The sequence below is a fragment of the Ranitomeya variabilis genome, chromosome 2 (genome assembly GCF_051348905.1).
Source record: "Ranitomeya variabilis isolate aRanVar5 chromosome 2, aRanVar5.hap1, whole genome shotgun sequence".
Lineage (NCBI taxonomy): Eukaryota > Metazoa > Chordata > Amphibia > Anura > Dendrobatidae > Ranitomeya > Ranitomeya variabilis.
Genome location: NC_135233.1, coordinates 463,297,843 through 463,313,431, shown reverse-complemented (window position 1 = coordinate 463,313,431; position 15,589 = coordinate 463,297,843). Strand labels below are relative to the sequence as shown.

Sequence of the window (15,589 nt, the reverse complement as noted above, 5' to 3'; positions counted from 1 at the left end):
AGTTCTGTCGCCTGTGTGCCGTGCAGGCGGCAGCTTCCGGTCCCAGGGTGTGATGACGTCGCAGTCACTTGACCGTGACATCATCGCAGGTCTTTCTCGCGCATGCACTCAGGACCCGTGATGACGTCGTGGTCACATGACCGTGACATCACGGCAGGTCCTTCTCGCAGACCATCCTTGCCAACGGAACCTACCGCTTGCATGGACCGGTCACCGGAGCGTTGCGAGGAGTGGGAAAGGCGGCAGAAGGTGAGTATATAATGATTTTTTATTTTTTTTAAATTATTTTTAACATTAGATCTTTCTACTATTGACGCTGCATAGGCAGCATCAATAGTAAAAACTTGGTCACACAGGGTTAATAGCGGCGGTAGCGGAGTGAGTTACCCGCGGCATAACGCGCTCCGTTACCGCTGGCATTAACCCTGTGTGCGGTGACTGCGGGGAATATGGAGCGGGCGCCGGGCATTGACTGCAGGGGAGTAGGGATGGACTAATCGGACTGTGCCCGTCGCTGATTGGTCGCGGCAGCCATGACAGGCAGCTGGCGAGACCAATCAGCGACTTGGATTCCATGACAGACAGAGGCCGCAACCAATGAATATCCGTGACAGACAGACGGAAGTGACCCTTAGACAATTATATAGTAGATAGTGTAGAGATGTGGCAGCAGTGTATATATAGTGTGTGTACACCAGTCACAGTATCACATACAATATATAGGTGATACTACAACTATACACATCAGTCGCAGTGTCAACTATATATTGTATATATATATATACATAGCGCCATACTATACAAACATCTCTACACTCTCTCTCTCTCTCTCTATGTAATATATATATATATATATACTGTATATATATATATTCAAAAAATATATACACACACACACATCTCTACAATATACGGTAATTAGGACAGAATTATACTATGTTATGATGCATACATCACGTAGGAGACACAGAGGCTGATGTACATAGGAGACACCGCGACTGCTGAATATATATCACATTGAAGCTACTGTATATACAATATATAGTTGACACTGCGACTGATGTGTATAGTTGTAGTATCACCTATATATTGTATGTGATACTGTGACTGGTGTACACACATTATATAGATGAAACTGATAAAATAAAATTATATATATATATATATATATATATATATATATATATATATATATATATATATATTAGACACAGATAGATAGTGCTGCTATACACAGCAGTATCACCTATACAACGTATATGCAGCAGTATATACATTATACAGGTGATACTGCAAATGTTGGATACACGATATATAGACGATACTGCTACTGCTGTATATAATGATAGTATCACCTATATATCATGTATACAGCAGTCTATATATATTATATAGGCAATACTGCTACTGATGTGTATATATGTTATATATAGGTGATACTGTTGTGTATATATGTACGTGTGTGTGTGTGTGTGTGTGTGTGTATACACACACACACACCAGTATAGCCTATATAACGACATATATACACAGCAGTATCACCTATATACACATCAGTAGCGGTATTGCCTATATAATGTGTATAGACTACTAAATATACATTATATAGGTGATACTGATGTATATAATCACTATACTACCTATATAATGTATGTATAGCAGTCTACATCTTATATAGGTAACACTGCTACTTATGTGTATATACTTTATATAGGTGGTACTGCTGTGTATACATGTACATATATGTGTATACATACATGTGTGTGTACAGTATACTGTATATACAGTATGTATACACACACACTGCAGTGTCACCTATATAAGGTATATACGCATCAGTAGCAGTGTCACCTATATAAGATATAGGCTGCTATACATACATTTTAGTGGTATAGTGATTATATACAGCAGTATCACCTATATAACGTATATATAGCAGTCTATACACATTATATAGGTGCAACTGCTGTATATACATTAAAAAATCATCTTGGGACTCACCCAGGTCCCTGAGATTGGGGGGGGAGGTCGGGAGGATGAAGGGCTGAGATGTGTTGGGTCCTCTCCAGCGTCGGCAGTGAAGAGGATCCCAGGCATTGGTGAGCAGTCTTCTCTGACGCTGGTACAGGCCGGCCAGCGTCAGACACAGTCAGGTCAGGTGGAGGCGTCCTATGCGCGCCGGCCTTTTCAAATGTGCGCGCGTGGTCTCCTGCTTGCCCGCGCTGACACGGGCAGCAGACGAGCACGCGCAGGAACTAGGACCGCGGCCGTGCTCGCGCACTAGCGTGGGCCGCCGCGGCACTTATCAGCGCGGGCAACGCGCGCACACAAGGACCTGGCTTAGTTTTAAAGGGCCGGCTGGAGGGATGCGGCGCGCTATGTATTAAAATCGCTGCCGGTCCTCCAGCGGCCCTGTGCAGCTGCTCAGGCACCGGCCCGGGGGGCATATGCACTCCTGCCACCTAGCCCAGTCCGCCCCTGGTTCCAAGGCATATTGGGGTGCATATGACTATGCAGCAGGGCTGGCCTTGCTGCCAATGTGTAAAACAAATGAGTACGGAGTACAAAATGCATATTGTGAAGTAGATTTTCATGGGCCCATCCAGTATGTGGGTTCCAAGGCGTAACGGGGTGCATATGACTGACTATACAGCGGGGCTGGCTTTGCTGCCAATGTGTAAAGCAAAAGAGCATGGAGTACAAAATGCATATTGTGAAGTGGATTTTCATGGGCCCATCCAGTATGTGGGTTCCAAGGCGTAATGGGGTGCATATGACTATGCAGCAGGGCTCGCCTTGCTGCCAATGTGTAAAACAAATGAGTACGGAGTACAAAATGCATATTGTGAAGTAGATTTTCATGGGCCCATCCAGTATGTGGGTTCCAAGGTGTAATGGGGTGCATATGAATTAGTAGCAGGGCTGGCCTTGAATTTAATGCAACATTTTTTCAGGAGGCCCTCCTGGACATCTTATGTAAGGGGTATTGTGGTGCGTCCTAATTCTTGGCAGCCCATCCACTCACAGCATAGGCTACAACAGCTTAGGAGACCCACTGTTTAATAATGGCGCTTTAAGAAGATTAATGCCGCCTGATGCACCAGTAAAAATAATCTCTGTGACTTTAAGAGTCCCTCCTTCGTAAATCAAACAAGATGGGTCTACTCATGTGACACACACCACATGGCCAGCTAGAGGTGTTAAATGTTACAATGACATTTCCCAGTGAATGCATTTGTAGTGATTGAAAGCAATGTTAAAATTTAAAAACGCTTAGAAAAAAAAGCATCTGAACTAAACCCAAGTGGGGGAAGAACATTTCAATCTGGGGTTAATAATTTGGCCTTACAGGCAAGTCATTAACCTGCAAAGGATGTACCTTGACATATTTCCCAGCAAAATCCGTTTTGGTTTCGCGTTTTAGTGTGTTTTTTGTTGCACCAGGAAAAATGGCATGAATCTTGGAAACAAATGTTAACAGCTGTGAACTAGGAGTCAGGAATGCTTCCAGGGGCGATCCCCATGAGGTTCCTGTGTCATTTGAGCAGTGTTTCCATCATCTTCAGATGTTTTTAGACCTTAAAAGGACCCCCAGGGGTATCGTATTAAAAATACTCGGCTCTCCCACTGACTTAAATTGGGCTCGTTGTTCTGGTCGAGTACCTGAGTATTCCAATCTGCTCGACCCGAGCAACGAGCACCCGAGCATTTTAGTGCTCGCTCATCACTACTCCTCAGTCCTAATACTATGATACCAAACAATTTGCTGAGTCACTCCTCCTATACACATCATATATGCATATGCCATGGATGAGGCCAGTAAAGTATATCTTCATTTGGGACTAAGGTAACTCAAATCCTGACTCCGGCACTGAAGGATGTTGTAATACTAATGCTTGCGGTTTGGGGGCACTTAAGAGTTAACAATAGGAAGCTCTTTTTTTTCTTTTCCCATCCATCCTGCCTGTGCTTGTCTGCACCATTTCTCTAGTACTTCCATGCATTTAAGTCCACATCTACATCTCTCCTGACTGCTCCTCCCCGGTGAGTGACTCAGACTCATTGGGGAGGAGCAGTCAGGCTAAGCTGAATCTGATAAGCTGCCAGGCCCCAGCCAAGAAAGAAAAAAACCTCACACTGCAGAGCCCACTCCTTTCATTCACAGCAGGGAGCCAGCTCTTTGTCTCAGATTGTTCACTAAGGACACATCACTATAAAGACTGCTGCTGATCCATACACTGCAGGTACAGGTGAGCGGCAGAAGTCGGCAGTGCCCCGGCTATTTGTGGCTGGCTATGGCGGACGTGCTCATGTGGCTTCTCTCCCGCAGGCTTCTTCCCCACAGACATGACACAGGACACGGCGCTAGACATGAAGGACGTGGAGCTGAACGAGATCGACCCCGAGAAGCAGCCGATGGCGGCGGAGGCAGGAGAGTCCCCAGTGGGGGGCGAGAAAAACGGGGTGGTGAAGGTGAAGCTGGAGGACGAGGAGGATGATGGCGGCAGCCGGCCAGTGAAGTTCACCGGCCTGTCCAAGGAGGAGCTGCTGAAGGTGGCCGGCACCGCGGGCTGGGTGCGGGTGCGCTGGGCGCTGCTCATCCTCTTCTGGCTGGGCTGGGCCGGCATGCTGGCCGGAGCGGTGGTCATCATCGTCCAGGCCCCGCGCTGCCGCCCACTGCCCGCCATGGAGTGGTGGAACAAGGGGCCCCTCTACCAGATCGGAGACCCCGCCACCTTCCAGGATGCCGAGGGCCAGGACGGGATCGGGGACATCGCTGGTGAGTAATGAATGGAGCCTGGCCTGCACTGGACACGTCACTGCAGGCAGGGTGACGTCACCGGAAGTGTCTGCCTGTGTTGCATCAGCTGCTGCCTGTGCTTCTTCCATGACATTCTGTACTTGTCATTATACAATGTAATGTCCCTGTTCTCAGGAGCCCCCCATATGTGACGTGATGACCCCCTGACATTCTGTACTTGTCATTATGCCACGTAATGTCCCTGTTCTCAGGAACTGTAATAATTTTAGGGGATAACTCAGGAGACTCTTTGCGTGGAACAAGACAACTACAGGACAGTTTTATAAGTGGTAAAGTCTATATTATCACACGGTGATTCAAACAGGTGCAGAGAGAAACTCAAGTCCACAACACTTGGTGTAAATATTAAATGCAGCTCAGCAGTCTATAGATAACTTAAGAGGAAAATGCAATCACGCAGAAAGTCTATGAAGCACAATTATTCTTGAATATACTTGACACGAATAAGTCCTTGCTTAGTCCAAAACACAGATAGATATGCTTATAAGGCAGTTCAAATAATATCTTAGCTCAACCAGGGAGGTCTGGGTAATAGTCTCAGGTTCTTGCAGAGCAGAAACAGCTTACATGTCCAGCAAATGCAGATGGAAGTAAACATGAACAGCAGATGAAGGAGGATTACTGGAACTGGTGTATGCTGCAGGAACTCAGAGCAGAGTAGCAGGATAACCCCACAGGTTCACAGGAGCAGGTATATAGCCAGGGAGTAACCAGAGGTCAGGAGCTGGATGCAAGGCAGAATACTCTAGCACAGACTGAAGGCTGGGGTGGCGTTTTATAGCAGGAAGACACAGTGCACATGAGACCAAAGACGCCATCTTGGAAAAGGGCAGTAATGCACAAAAGGTCATAAAAAATGTTCAGAGTCCTGACAGGAGCCCCCCATACGTGATGTGATGACCCCCTAACGTTCTGTACTTGTCATTATGCCACGTAATGTCCCTGTTCTTGGGAGCACCGCCATACGTGACGTGATGACCCCCTGACGTTCTGTACTTGTCATTATGCCACGTAATGTCCCTGTTCTAAGGAGCCCCCCATACTTGACGTGATGACCCCCTGATGTTCTGTACTTGTCATTATGCCACGTAATGTCCCTGTTCTTGGGAGCACCGCCATACGTGATGTGATGATCCCTCAACGTTCTGTACTTGTCATTATGCCACGTAATGTCCCTGTTCTCAGGAGCCCCCCATACGTGATGTGATGATTCCCTAACGTTCTGTACTTGTCATTATGCCACGTAATGTCCGTTCTCAGGAGCCCTCCATACGTGATGTGATGATTCCCTAACGTTCTGTACTTGTCATTATGCCACGTAATGTCCGTTCTCAGGAGCCCCCCATACGTGACGTGATGACCCCCTGACATTCTGTACTTGTCATTATGCCACGTAATGTCCCTGTTCTCAGGAGCCCCCCATACGTGATGTGATGATTCCCTAACGTTCTGTACTTGTCATTATGCCACGTAATGTCCGTTCTCAGGAGCCCCCCATACGTGATGTAATGAACCCCTGACATTCTGTAGTTATCATTATGCCACGTAATGTTCTCAGGAGGACCGCCATACGTGATGACCCCTGTAAGCATCAGGTATCGAATGGCAGTCTCCAAGTGATGGTGTATGGTGCTGACCGCCGTACCCATATACACTGCATACAGCGGTGATCGTTCCCACCAGAGACCCCCGTTCTTGTTGCCTCACAGCGCCGCCACAGGAGACTTGAGGTATTACATGGCTCCTGTTGAATTAAGAGGTTGAGGATTTCTTTTGATACAGGAGCAATAATATAACATTATTTGTACTTATTGTAAGCCCCCCAACCACCCACAGGTGACTGCTGCAGCCGTTCACTGGCCCCTAGTCTTGTTCTGGACTGTGATGGCCTGCAGCTGTCACCAAGGGCCCCTATGACATGAGAACTGCTGGACAGCTGGCTTAAATATACATTTTCTTGTATGTGAATGCCTCCACTACCTTCTGTCACAGTTCAAATATCAACCCCTTAAAATTCACTGGGCACTCTGTAATGCTTCGTGTCTTCTCTGGTGGCGCTGCAGAGGACCCGCTGTCCTGACAAGTTACGGCCAAGTATGGTGGGTCTCTGCATCTGAGTATTGAGACAACTTTTATTTTTTTTTACTTCCCAAATAAAGATTATAGTCCAAGAAGTGTTTGTCTATTCAGAAAATGTGCAGACAGACCCTGTGATGTAGGGAATGTTAACAAGCTGGTGGTAAATACAGTTGTTAGAAGTTGTAGAATAACTCCGATCATGTCCTGTTTCATCGATGTCCAGGAATACAGCATCGCCTGGATTCCCTCAGCACCCTGAAAGTGAAGGGTCTGGTCATCGGGCCGCTGCACATCAATTCTAAAGACGATCCTTCCAGTACCAGGCTCAAGGAGATTGACCAGAAATACGGAACCATAGAAAACTTCAAAAGCCTCCTGGATGCTGCTCGTAAGAAAAGTGAGTACCATGTGTGGTGCCCCCCAAGGCAGGTGGGATCACTGAGGAGTCTGTGCTGGTGGTACACCAGGAGAATGGCAGTCTGTGTACTAAGCAGATTTATTCGTTTATTTTTAGGCATTCAGATAGTTTTGGACCTAACCCCGAACTACAGAGGAGAAGATGTCTGGTTCAACCAGGAAATGAAACAGCCAGAGAGTGCCCTGCTAACACAAATAAAGGTGAGCCCACCATACACAGGCCTGTCCGGCAGCGAGTATGAGCTCTGATTACATAATGCTGCCTACATTGACTGTGTCCTATAAAGCTTAAAGGGGTCTTCCAGGTTGGGAAAACTCTTGTGCTTTAAAGAAAAAAAAAAAATCACCCTTCCCCGGTCCAGCAGTCTCCAGCTGCTGCTCCCCGCGGTCTGTCTGTGGTATTGATGTTTAATCAACAACATGGCAGACCATAAGTAAGCTCATCAGCTCTTGCCATCAGCTCTGGTGTAGTTGTCAACATCATGTCAGTACTGTGGGCAATATCAGACATGAGCAATGATAAAGACTCAATGCTGGACCCAGGGTGGGTGAGTAAAACCACCGTCCACAGGTGCAGTTTTTCTGAAACTGGAAAACCCTTTTTATGGGGTATTTTTATGTTGAGAATACTGATTCTTTCTGTATGATCGCCTATCCTTATCGCATTGTCTCCCTTGCATGCACAGGATGCTGCAGTGTTTTCTGCCCTTTCCATGTGTGTTTTCTGGTTACTGCAGTGTTGCCCCATTTATCTTAACACTGGGATACCCAGCACAGCAATCACTTAGATGGTGGGCAGGCAATCATTTGGGGGAGCTCTACAGTTGGATTGTCTAGTCCAAGTATATACTGTCTATATTTTAGACTGGACTAAGTAATTTGCCCCACTGCCTGCTTGTTCCATAGAGTGGTGCAGCTCTTTATATGGCACTGCCACTCTTTGAAAGTGATGCAAGTTTTGAAGCAGGCAGACCTTATTGTCCCCTCAAACTCCTTTTTATTTCCCTATTTATTTTTTTTCAATCTCGGAGGAAGACTTAACTTTTTATTTATGGTCTTGCAGGATGCTATGCATTTCTGGCTTGAAAAGGGAGTTGGAGGAATTTACATCAGCGGATTTGAGAAAATCCAGAATGTAAGTCTATTTGTCTTAGGGTACCGTCACACATTGAAATTTCCATCGCTGCGACGGCACGATTCGTGACGTCGCAGCGTCGTATAATCATCGCTCCAGCGTCGTAGACTGCGGTCATACGTTGCAATCACGGCGCTGGAGCGATGCCGAAGTCCCCGGGTAACCAGGGTAAACATCGGGTAACTAAGCGCAGGGCCGCGCTTAGTAACCCGATGTTTACCCTGGTTACCAGCGTAAACGTAAAAAAACAAACCGTACATACTCACCCGTCGGTGTCCTTCAGGTCCCTTGCCGTCTGCTTCCTGCTCTGAGTGCAGCCGTACAGTGAGAGCAGAGCGCAGCACCGCTGCGCTCTGCTCTCACTTTCCGGCCGGCACTCAGAGCAGGAAGCAGACGGCAAGAGACCTGAAGGACACCGACGGGTGAGTATGTACGGTTTGTTTTTTTACGTTTACGCTTGTAACCAGGGTAAACATCGGGTTACTAAGCGCGGCCCTGCACTTAGTTACCCGATGTTTACCCTGGTTACAAGCGAAGACATCGCTGGATCGCTGTCACACACAACGATCCAGCGATGTCAGCGGGTGATCAAGCGACGAAAGAAAGTTCCAAACGATCTGCTACGACGTACGATTCTCAGCAGGGTGTCTGATCGCAGTAGCGTGTCAGACACAGCGATATCGTAACGATATCGCTAGAACGTCACGAATCGTAACGTCGTAGCGATGGAAATTTCAATGTGTGACGGTACCCTTACACTTTGATAGTAGGTTCTGTCATATTACATCCTCTGTTCGCTGATAACACGTTTGTTTGTCCCTTACTATACAGCCCGATGAGATTGTTCCTGAGCTGCAGAACATCACTGTGAACCACAGCTCTGAGGGTAAAGCGAGGCGAGTATCTAGGACGCTCTTGTACCGTAGTGACCTTCTCCGCACTAGTAGAAGATGCATATTGACAGGTTTTGTATTTCTCTTGCTATAGGGTGCTGCTCATCTCCTCTAATGATTCCCCCAGCAACCAGATAATGAGTATCCTCAATGACACGACCACTGGTATATTAAGCACCAGCTACTTGTTGAGCAAAGGGAATGAAAGCGACAACTCTCTCGGAGAGCGGATCAAGCAGTATCAAGGGTTCGTTTGGGAACAGGACAAGATTCTGTGGGCGGTGAGTATACCTGGACTTTGCCATATACTTGAGCTTCTGTGCTTACCAGTATGTCGATCGATATTCACATTTATAATGTTTTTCTCCTCTAGATCCGACCACGTCTAGGACACTTGGCTTCTGCGGTGAAGGAGAAGTTGCTGCGAGTGTATCAGCTCCTGCTCTTCACTCTTCAGGGAACACCTTTAACTCTGTATGGAGATGAGATAGGACTTAAAGATTTGCCTGGCCAGGTAAGGGCTCTTACAGTAGAATTAGCCCAATAAAATGACATCAGTGGACAAGCCTAGGCACGAAGTGCTCTATGCCAAATCCGTTAATCTGCCCTTGACTAGTCTGCACATTCTTCCTTACGTGTTCCCTCCTCCGCAGCCAGCACGTGGCCCGTACATGCAGTGGGATAGCGGTAAAAATCATGGCTTCTCTGAAGTGGGCGAGGTGAATGAGCTCAACATGAACATCTCATTTAAGGTAAGGAATGGGTATATGATCGTACTAAATATGAATATTTGAGCTGACCTCGGTCGTACAAGTCATTGTGTGGTTGACTTCTCGCATGTTCTTCACTGAGAATTATTGAATGTTTTTATTATTTTGACAGCTGAGTGATTAGTGTAAAAAATTACCAGAGGGGCTTTAGGCTATGTGCACACGTCCGGAATTGCTGCTGAAATTTCCGCGTCAATTCCGCAACTGTGCTGCAGGTTAAACGCATGCGGAATTGGCATGCGTTTTCCCGCTAAACACTAGCGTTTTACAAGCAAAATTAGCTTGCAGAATGCTAGCATTTTCCACGCGATCTGTAGTATCGCTTGGAAAACTGATTGACAGGTTGGTCACACTTGTCAAACATAGTGTTTGACAAGTGTGACCAACTTTTTACTATTAAAGTAAATATAGTAAAAAGATCTAATGTTAAAAATAATAATAATAAATTGTCACCTTCCGGAGGCCTCGGTAGCCTTCACGCTCCTCGCGATGCTCCCGTTCCCAGTAATGCCTCGCGGCAATGACCCCAGATGACGTAGCATCACGCGAGACCGCTAGGTCATCACAGGTCATTGCCGCAAAGCATCACTGGGAACTGGAGCATCACGAAGGATGCTGGAAGGCTTTTTTTTACAGGTATATGGTTCCCAGGGCCAGGAGGAGAGTCTCCTCTACCCGGGGTACCAACTGCACATGATCCGCTTACTTCCTGCATGGTGGGCATAGCCACATGCGGAAAGTAAGCAGATCATTGCATTCCTATGTGTGCGGAATCCCCGCGATTCTGCACAAAGAATTAACATGCTGTTTTTTTTTTTTCCGGAATGCGATTCCGCCTCGGTAAAAAATGCAACATGTGCACAAAAATTGCGGATTGCATTCTAATAATAGGATACTTAATGTATGCGTTTTTATAGCGAAAAAACGCGAAAAATCCTGAACGTGTGCACACAGCCTTAAAGTGATAAACTTCTGATGCTAGATGGTCAGAGGACAACTTCCTACAGACACTCTTACACATGATGATTTTGGGAGAAGGGATTAGGATTTTATGGACATATCTGGCTGCTGCTTATCTCCCTTGCGAATAAAGATCAGTCATGTTGAAATCACAACCAAAATTGTGTTGTCAGCAAAGTGACGACATAAGATGGTCAGCTGGATCAGCCTGCACCTACATGATGCCTTACCATACACTGCGGTATCAGACTGATCTGCCACTCGGGAGTCTTGGGAAAGGCTTTTTTTTTTACCAAAAGATACATAACTGGTTTTCCCTGTAAAAAAAAAAAAAAAAAAAATTGCTACTCTTGCACCGAAGGTGACAGCGCTAGAGACGTCACCATCCAACAGATCTGCTGAGATGCATACACGATCGGCATGGATTCGCATGGACCTTTTTCATTAGTATCTTGGCGGGTGTTTGGGGTCATAACATCATGTGCATCAATCGCCTCCTGTGTAGGAGTGGAAAACCCCGCTTTAGAGAAAAGAGTAGGAACTTTGATTTAATGGTGATTGTTAGGTTCTTTCATTTTGAGCATATTACTAGTCATAAATGGCATAATGCAATTGTGCTATGATCTAGTGGGGTGCAGGCAGCGGCTGATTCATACCTCCCAACCGTCCCGGATCCCGTGGGACTGTCCTGATTTTGACAGTCAGCCCCGCGATCCCGGGCAAGACATTAGTTGTCCCGCACTACGTGCCTAGGGCGGGGACAATGCAGGGGGCGGCACCTGAGCAAGGTTTGTGGCTGTTTTTTTTTTTGTTTTTTGTTTTTTTTTATAAAAGTTGGGTCACCTCCCGACCGACCTCGCCCCCCCCGAACGCCCGCCTCCCACCCACCCTCCATGAAGACGATACTCACCCTGCTCCAGCGATGGTCTCGGCTTCTGCAGCGCTCCTGAATGAGCGGTCACGTGGTACCGCTCATTAAGCTCCTGAATATGCGCATATTCATGACCTTAATGAGGTATCACCTGACCGCTCACCCAGGAAGAAGGTGCTGCTGAGCCGGGACAGAGCGAGAGGGATGGCCGCCCTGTGAGGAACAGGTAAGTATGAGGGATGGGGGACAGGGTAGGGGGGATGAAGGAGGACGGTAAGCCGCGCCGTTCAAGGGGGGAGCGTGGGGGTGGAGAGATGAGCCATGCATACAGGAGGGGGAAATATGAGCCGGCCCATGCATACAGGAGGGGGCGGGGGAATATGAGCCATGCATACAGGAGGGGGGGGGGAATATGAGCCATGCATACAGGGGGGGGGGAATATGAGCCATACATACAGGAGGGGGGGATAAAAGACAAGCAATCGGGGGGAATATAAGCCATGCATACAGGAGGGGGGGGGGAATATGGGCCATGCATACAGGAGGGGGGTCATTATACAGTATTAAGCATCATGTGGGATCATTATACAGTATGGAGAACTGTGTGGCCATTATACAGTATAGAGCATCATGTGCAGTCATTATACAGTATGGAGCATCATGTGCAGCCAGTATACAGTATGGAGCATCATGTGCGGTCATTATACAGTATGGAACATCATGTGCAGTCATTATACAGTATGGAGCATCATGTGCAGCCAGTATACAGTATGGAGCATCATGTGCGGTCATTATACAGTATGGAACATCATGTGCAGTCATTATACAGTATGGAGCATCATGTGCAGCCAGTATACAGTATGGAGTGTCATGTGTGGTCATCATACAGTATGGAGCATCATGTGCGGTCATTATACAGTATGCAGCATCATGTGTGGTCATTATACAGTATGGAGCGTCATGTGTGGTCATCATACAGTGTGGAGCATCATGTGCGGTCATTATACAGTATGGAGCATCATGTGTGGCCGTTATACAGTATGGAGCATCATGTGTGGCCATTATACAGTATGGGGCACTGTGTGGCCATATTTTTTTGTTTATAATTATTGTATATGAAACAGTGTGATCAGCAGTGCTAAATGGGTGTGGTTGGGACGTGGATATGGGTGTGACTAATTATGAATGGGTGTGGTCAGAGGCGTGGCCTAAAATTTGCCGCAACGCGCTTTGCGTGCCGCAAACTTTGTCCCTCTTTCCCATCTTCAAAAGTTGGGAGGTATGCTGATGTAGAGGTGTGTGCCTGCCTATCTCTCCAACCTTTGTTCTCAGCAGTAACCTATGCACTTGTGTGTTTTCCATAATCTTTGCTCTGTTCCTTCTGCGATCTGCTCACGCTGCAGTTTTATCCTTGCTGTCGGCAGCTTTCTCTGCAGCAGCGGCTTCATCCCCCCTCCTGACTCAGCTCATTGTATTGTGCGCTCCTAATCCTGTGGTGCGGACTCTTGGATACAACCTTTACCCTACTTGGCTACAGACTGATAAGAGAACATGAGCCCAGGGCTGAAATTTCTGTTCTTTCACAAACTTTTCTTTATTTTTCTCTTTGTCTCTAGGCCCAGGAAGGCGATAAAGATTCTTTGCTCAGCCTTTACAAGCGTCTGAGCGATCTGCGGGGCAAAGAACGGTCCCTTCTTCACGGAGACTTCACATTACTCAACCACACTGGCAAGGCGTTGGCTTTTGTGCGGAGTTGGGACCAAAATGAAAGATTTGTGACTGTAGTAAACTTTGCTCCCGAGGAGGAGACGGAGGTGTCCATAGCACATAAGACTATACCGGAGCAGTGTTCAATAGTTCTGAGCTCCAATCCCGAGAGGAAAGAGGGAAGCGTCGTTCCTGTAAAGAGGTTGACGTTAGCGGCAGGAGAAGCCTTACTGCTGAAATATCCGTACAGCGCGTAAGGAGCGCTCTGCTGGCGGAGCCGCACTCTCACATTCCATATTCTGACCCTGTCCACTCCAGCAGGCACAGTATTAGCCCTTGCACCATCCCTCCCTTTCACTCTTCCCTCCCTTTCATCCTTCATTGCACTGAGACCACCATCACCATTAATGTCTAAATTTTTTATCAAGTAAGAGTTTCTTTAAACGCGTTAACAGCAATAAGTGTAGTGTGCTTTCTCGTGTCGTGAACGTAAATGCTCTAGGATGTGTGCACACTTGTGTATGGATGATTGATTCATACCGATAATACAGTATTGCGGCAGACTGACCCCTGGGTGTTTGCGGAGGGAATAATAAAAGGGAGCACCGATTTCTGGTCAGAAAATGTTTCCTTATAATAAAAGCAGTTTACATGTGAGTGGATATTGTCGTGTGCTTACTTTTTTTTTGTTTACAACTCAAATGTTATATTGGAATTACCTTATTCCTGCAAAAGAGGTTCTGCAGCAGTTAAAGGCAATCTCTTCTATGTTCTTAACACGGTAAAGGTATGTGCTAAGCTGATCTTCATGTGCTTCCCCTTAAACTGCAGTGAATTTTGTATTTGTTTTTGTGGCTGGCATTCTTGGTTTATACATTAATAGTAGACAACCCATTTAAATATACTTGAGTGCCCCAGAGTAAAAAGAAAACCTAAATCAAAGAACAAAATGCTTCAGCGATGTTGGTGCTTTATTCCTGACATTAGTCAGCAGGTGCATTTCCATTTTCTGTCAAGAGTATTGATTGCCTGCAGCGGTCATGTAACTACTAAAATACAATAATAGTAATATAATAATCTCTTTATATAGCGCCAACATATTCCTCAGCGCTTTACAGTTTGCACACATTATCATCACTGTCCCTGATGGGGCTCGCAATCTAAATCCCCTATCAGTATTGTCTTTGGAATGTGTGAGGAAACCGGAGTACAAGGAGGAAACCCACGCAAACACGGGGAGAACATACAAACTCCTTGCAGGTGTTGTCCTTGGTGGGATTTGAACCCAGGACTCCAGCACTGCAAGGCTGCAGTGCTAACTACTGAGCCAAATCTTCCCCTCCCCATTGATGGGAGAAGGGTAGAATTATGATGGGCGGGAGGCAGGGATTTCTTCAAGGCACCGCATGCCTCGCAGCCTGGAAGAAATCATTAGCATTAATATAGAATATAACATTCCTCCACAAAAAGACCATTAACCCCTTCATGACCCAGCCTATTTTGGCCTTAATGACCTTGCCGTTTTTTGCAATTCTGACCAGTGTCCCTTTATGAGGTAATAACTCGGGAACGCTTCAACGGATTGTAGCGATTCTGAGATTGTTTTTTCGTGACATATTGGGCTTCATGTTAGTGGTAAATTTAGGTCGATAATTTCTGCGTTTATTTGTGAAAAAAATGGAAATTTGGCGAAAATTTTGAAAATTTTGTAATTTTCACATTTTGAATTTTCATTCTGTTAAACCAGAGAGTTATGTGACACAAAATAGTTAATAAATAACATTTACCACATGTTTACTTTACATCAGCACAATTTTGGAAACAACATTTTTTTTTGCTAGGAAGTTATAAGGGTTAAAATTTGACCAGTGATTTCTCATTTTTACAACAAAATTTACAAAACCATTTTTTTTAGGGACCACCTCACATTTGAAG

At 46.1% G+C, this 15,589-nt stretch overlaps 1 protein-coding gene across 3 annotated transcripts in view; it reads left to right on the top strand.

The window, feature by feature from the left end:
* Nucleotides 1-14,311, top strand: part of LOC143806709 (amino acid transporter heavy chain SLC3A2-like) — a 101,765-nt gene extending 87,454 nt beyond the window's left edge. The window contains exons 1-10 of one of the 3 annotated variants that reach the window (XM_077287534.1): nucleotides 4,075-4,244; nucleotides 4,331-4,780; nucleotides 7,125-7,298; nucleotides 7,416-7,519; nucleotides 8,382-8,453; nucleotides 9,285-9,349; nucleotides 9,441-9,627; nucleotides 9,720-9,860; nucleotides 10,000-10,098; nucleotides 13,564-14,311. In XM_077287534.1, coding sequence (XP_077143649.1) covers nucleotides 4,348-4,780; nucleotides 7,125-7,298; nucleotides 7,416-7,519; nucleotides 8,382-8,453; nucleotides 9,285-9,349; nucleotides 9,441-9,627; nucleotides 9,720-9,860; nucleotides 10,000-10,098; nucleotides 13,564-13,911 — 1,623 coding nt within the window. In that variant the 5' untranslated portion in view covers nucleotides 4,075-4,244; nucleotides 4,331-4,347 and the 3' untranslated portion in view covers nucleotides 13,912-14,311. Of the gene's footprint in view, nucleotides 1-4,074; nucleotides 4,251-4,330; nucleotides 4,781-7,124; nucleotides 7,299-7,415; nucleotides 7,520-8,381; nucleotides 8,454-9,284; nucleotides 9,350-9,440; nucleotides 9,628-9,719; nucleotides 9,861-9,999; nucleotides 10,099-13,563 lie in introns of those variants that run through there. The other 2 variants (XM_077287532.1, XM_077287533.1) reach the window with 2 other exon arrangements.
* Nucleotides 14,312-15,589: the final 1,278 nt, after the last annotated feature.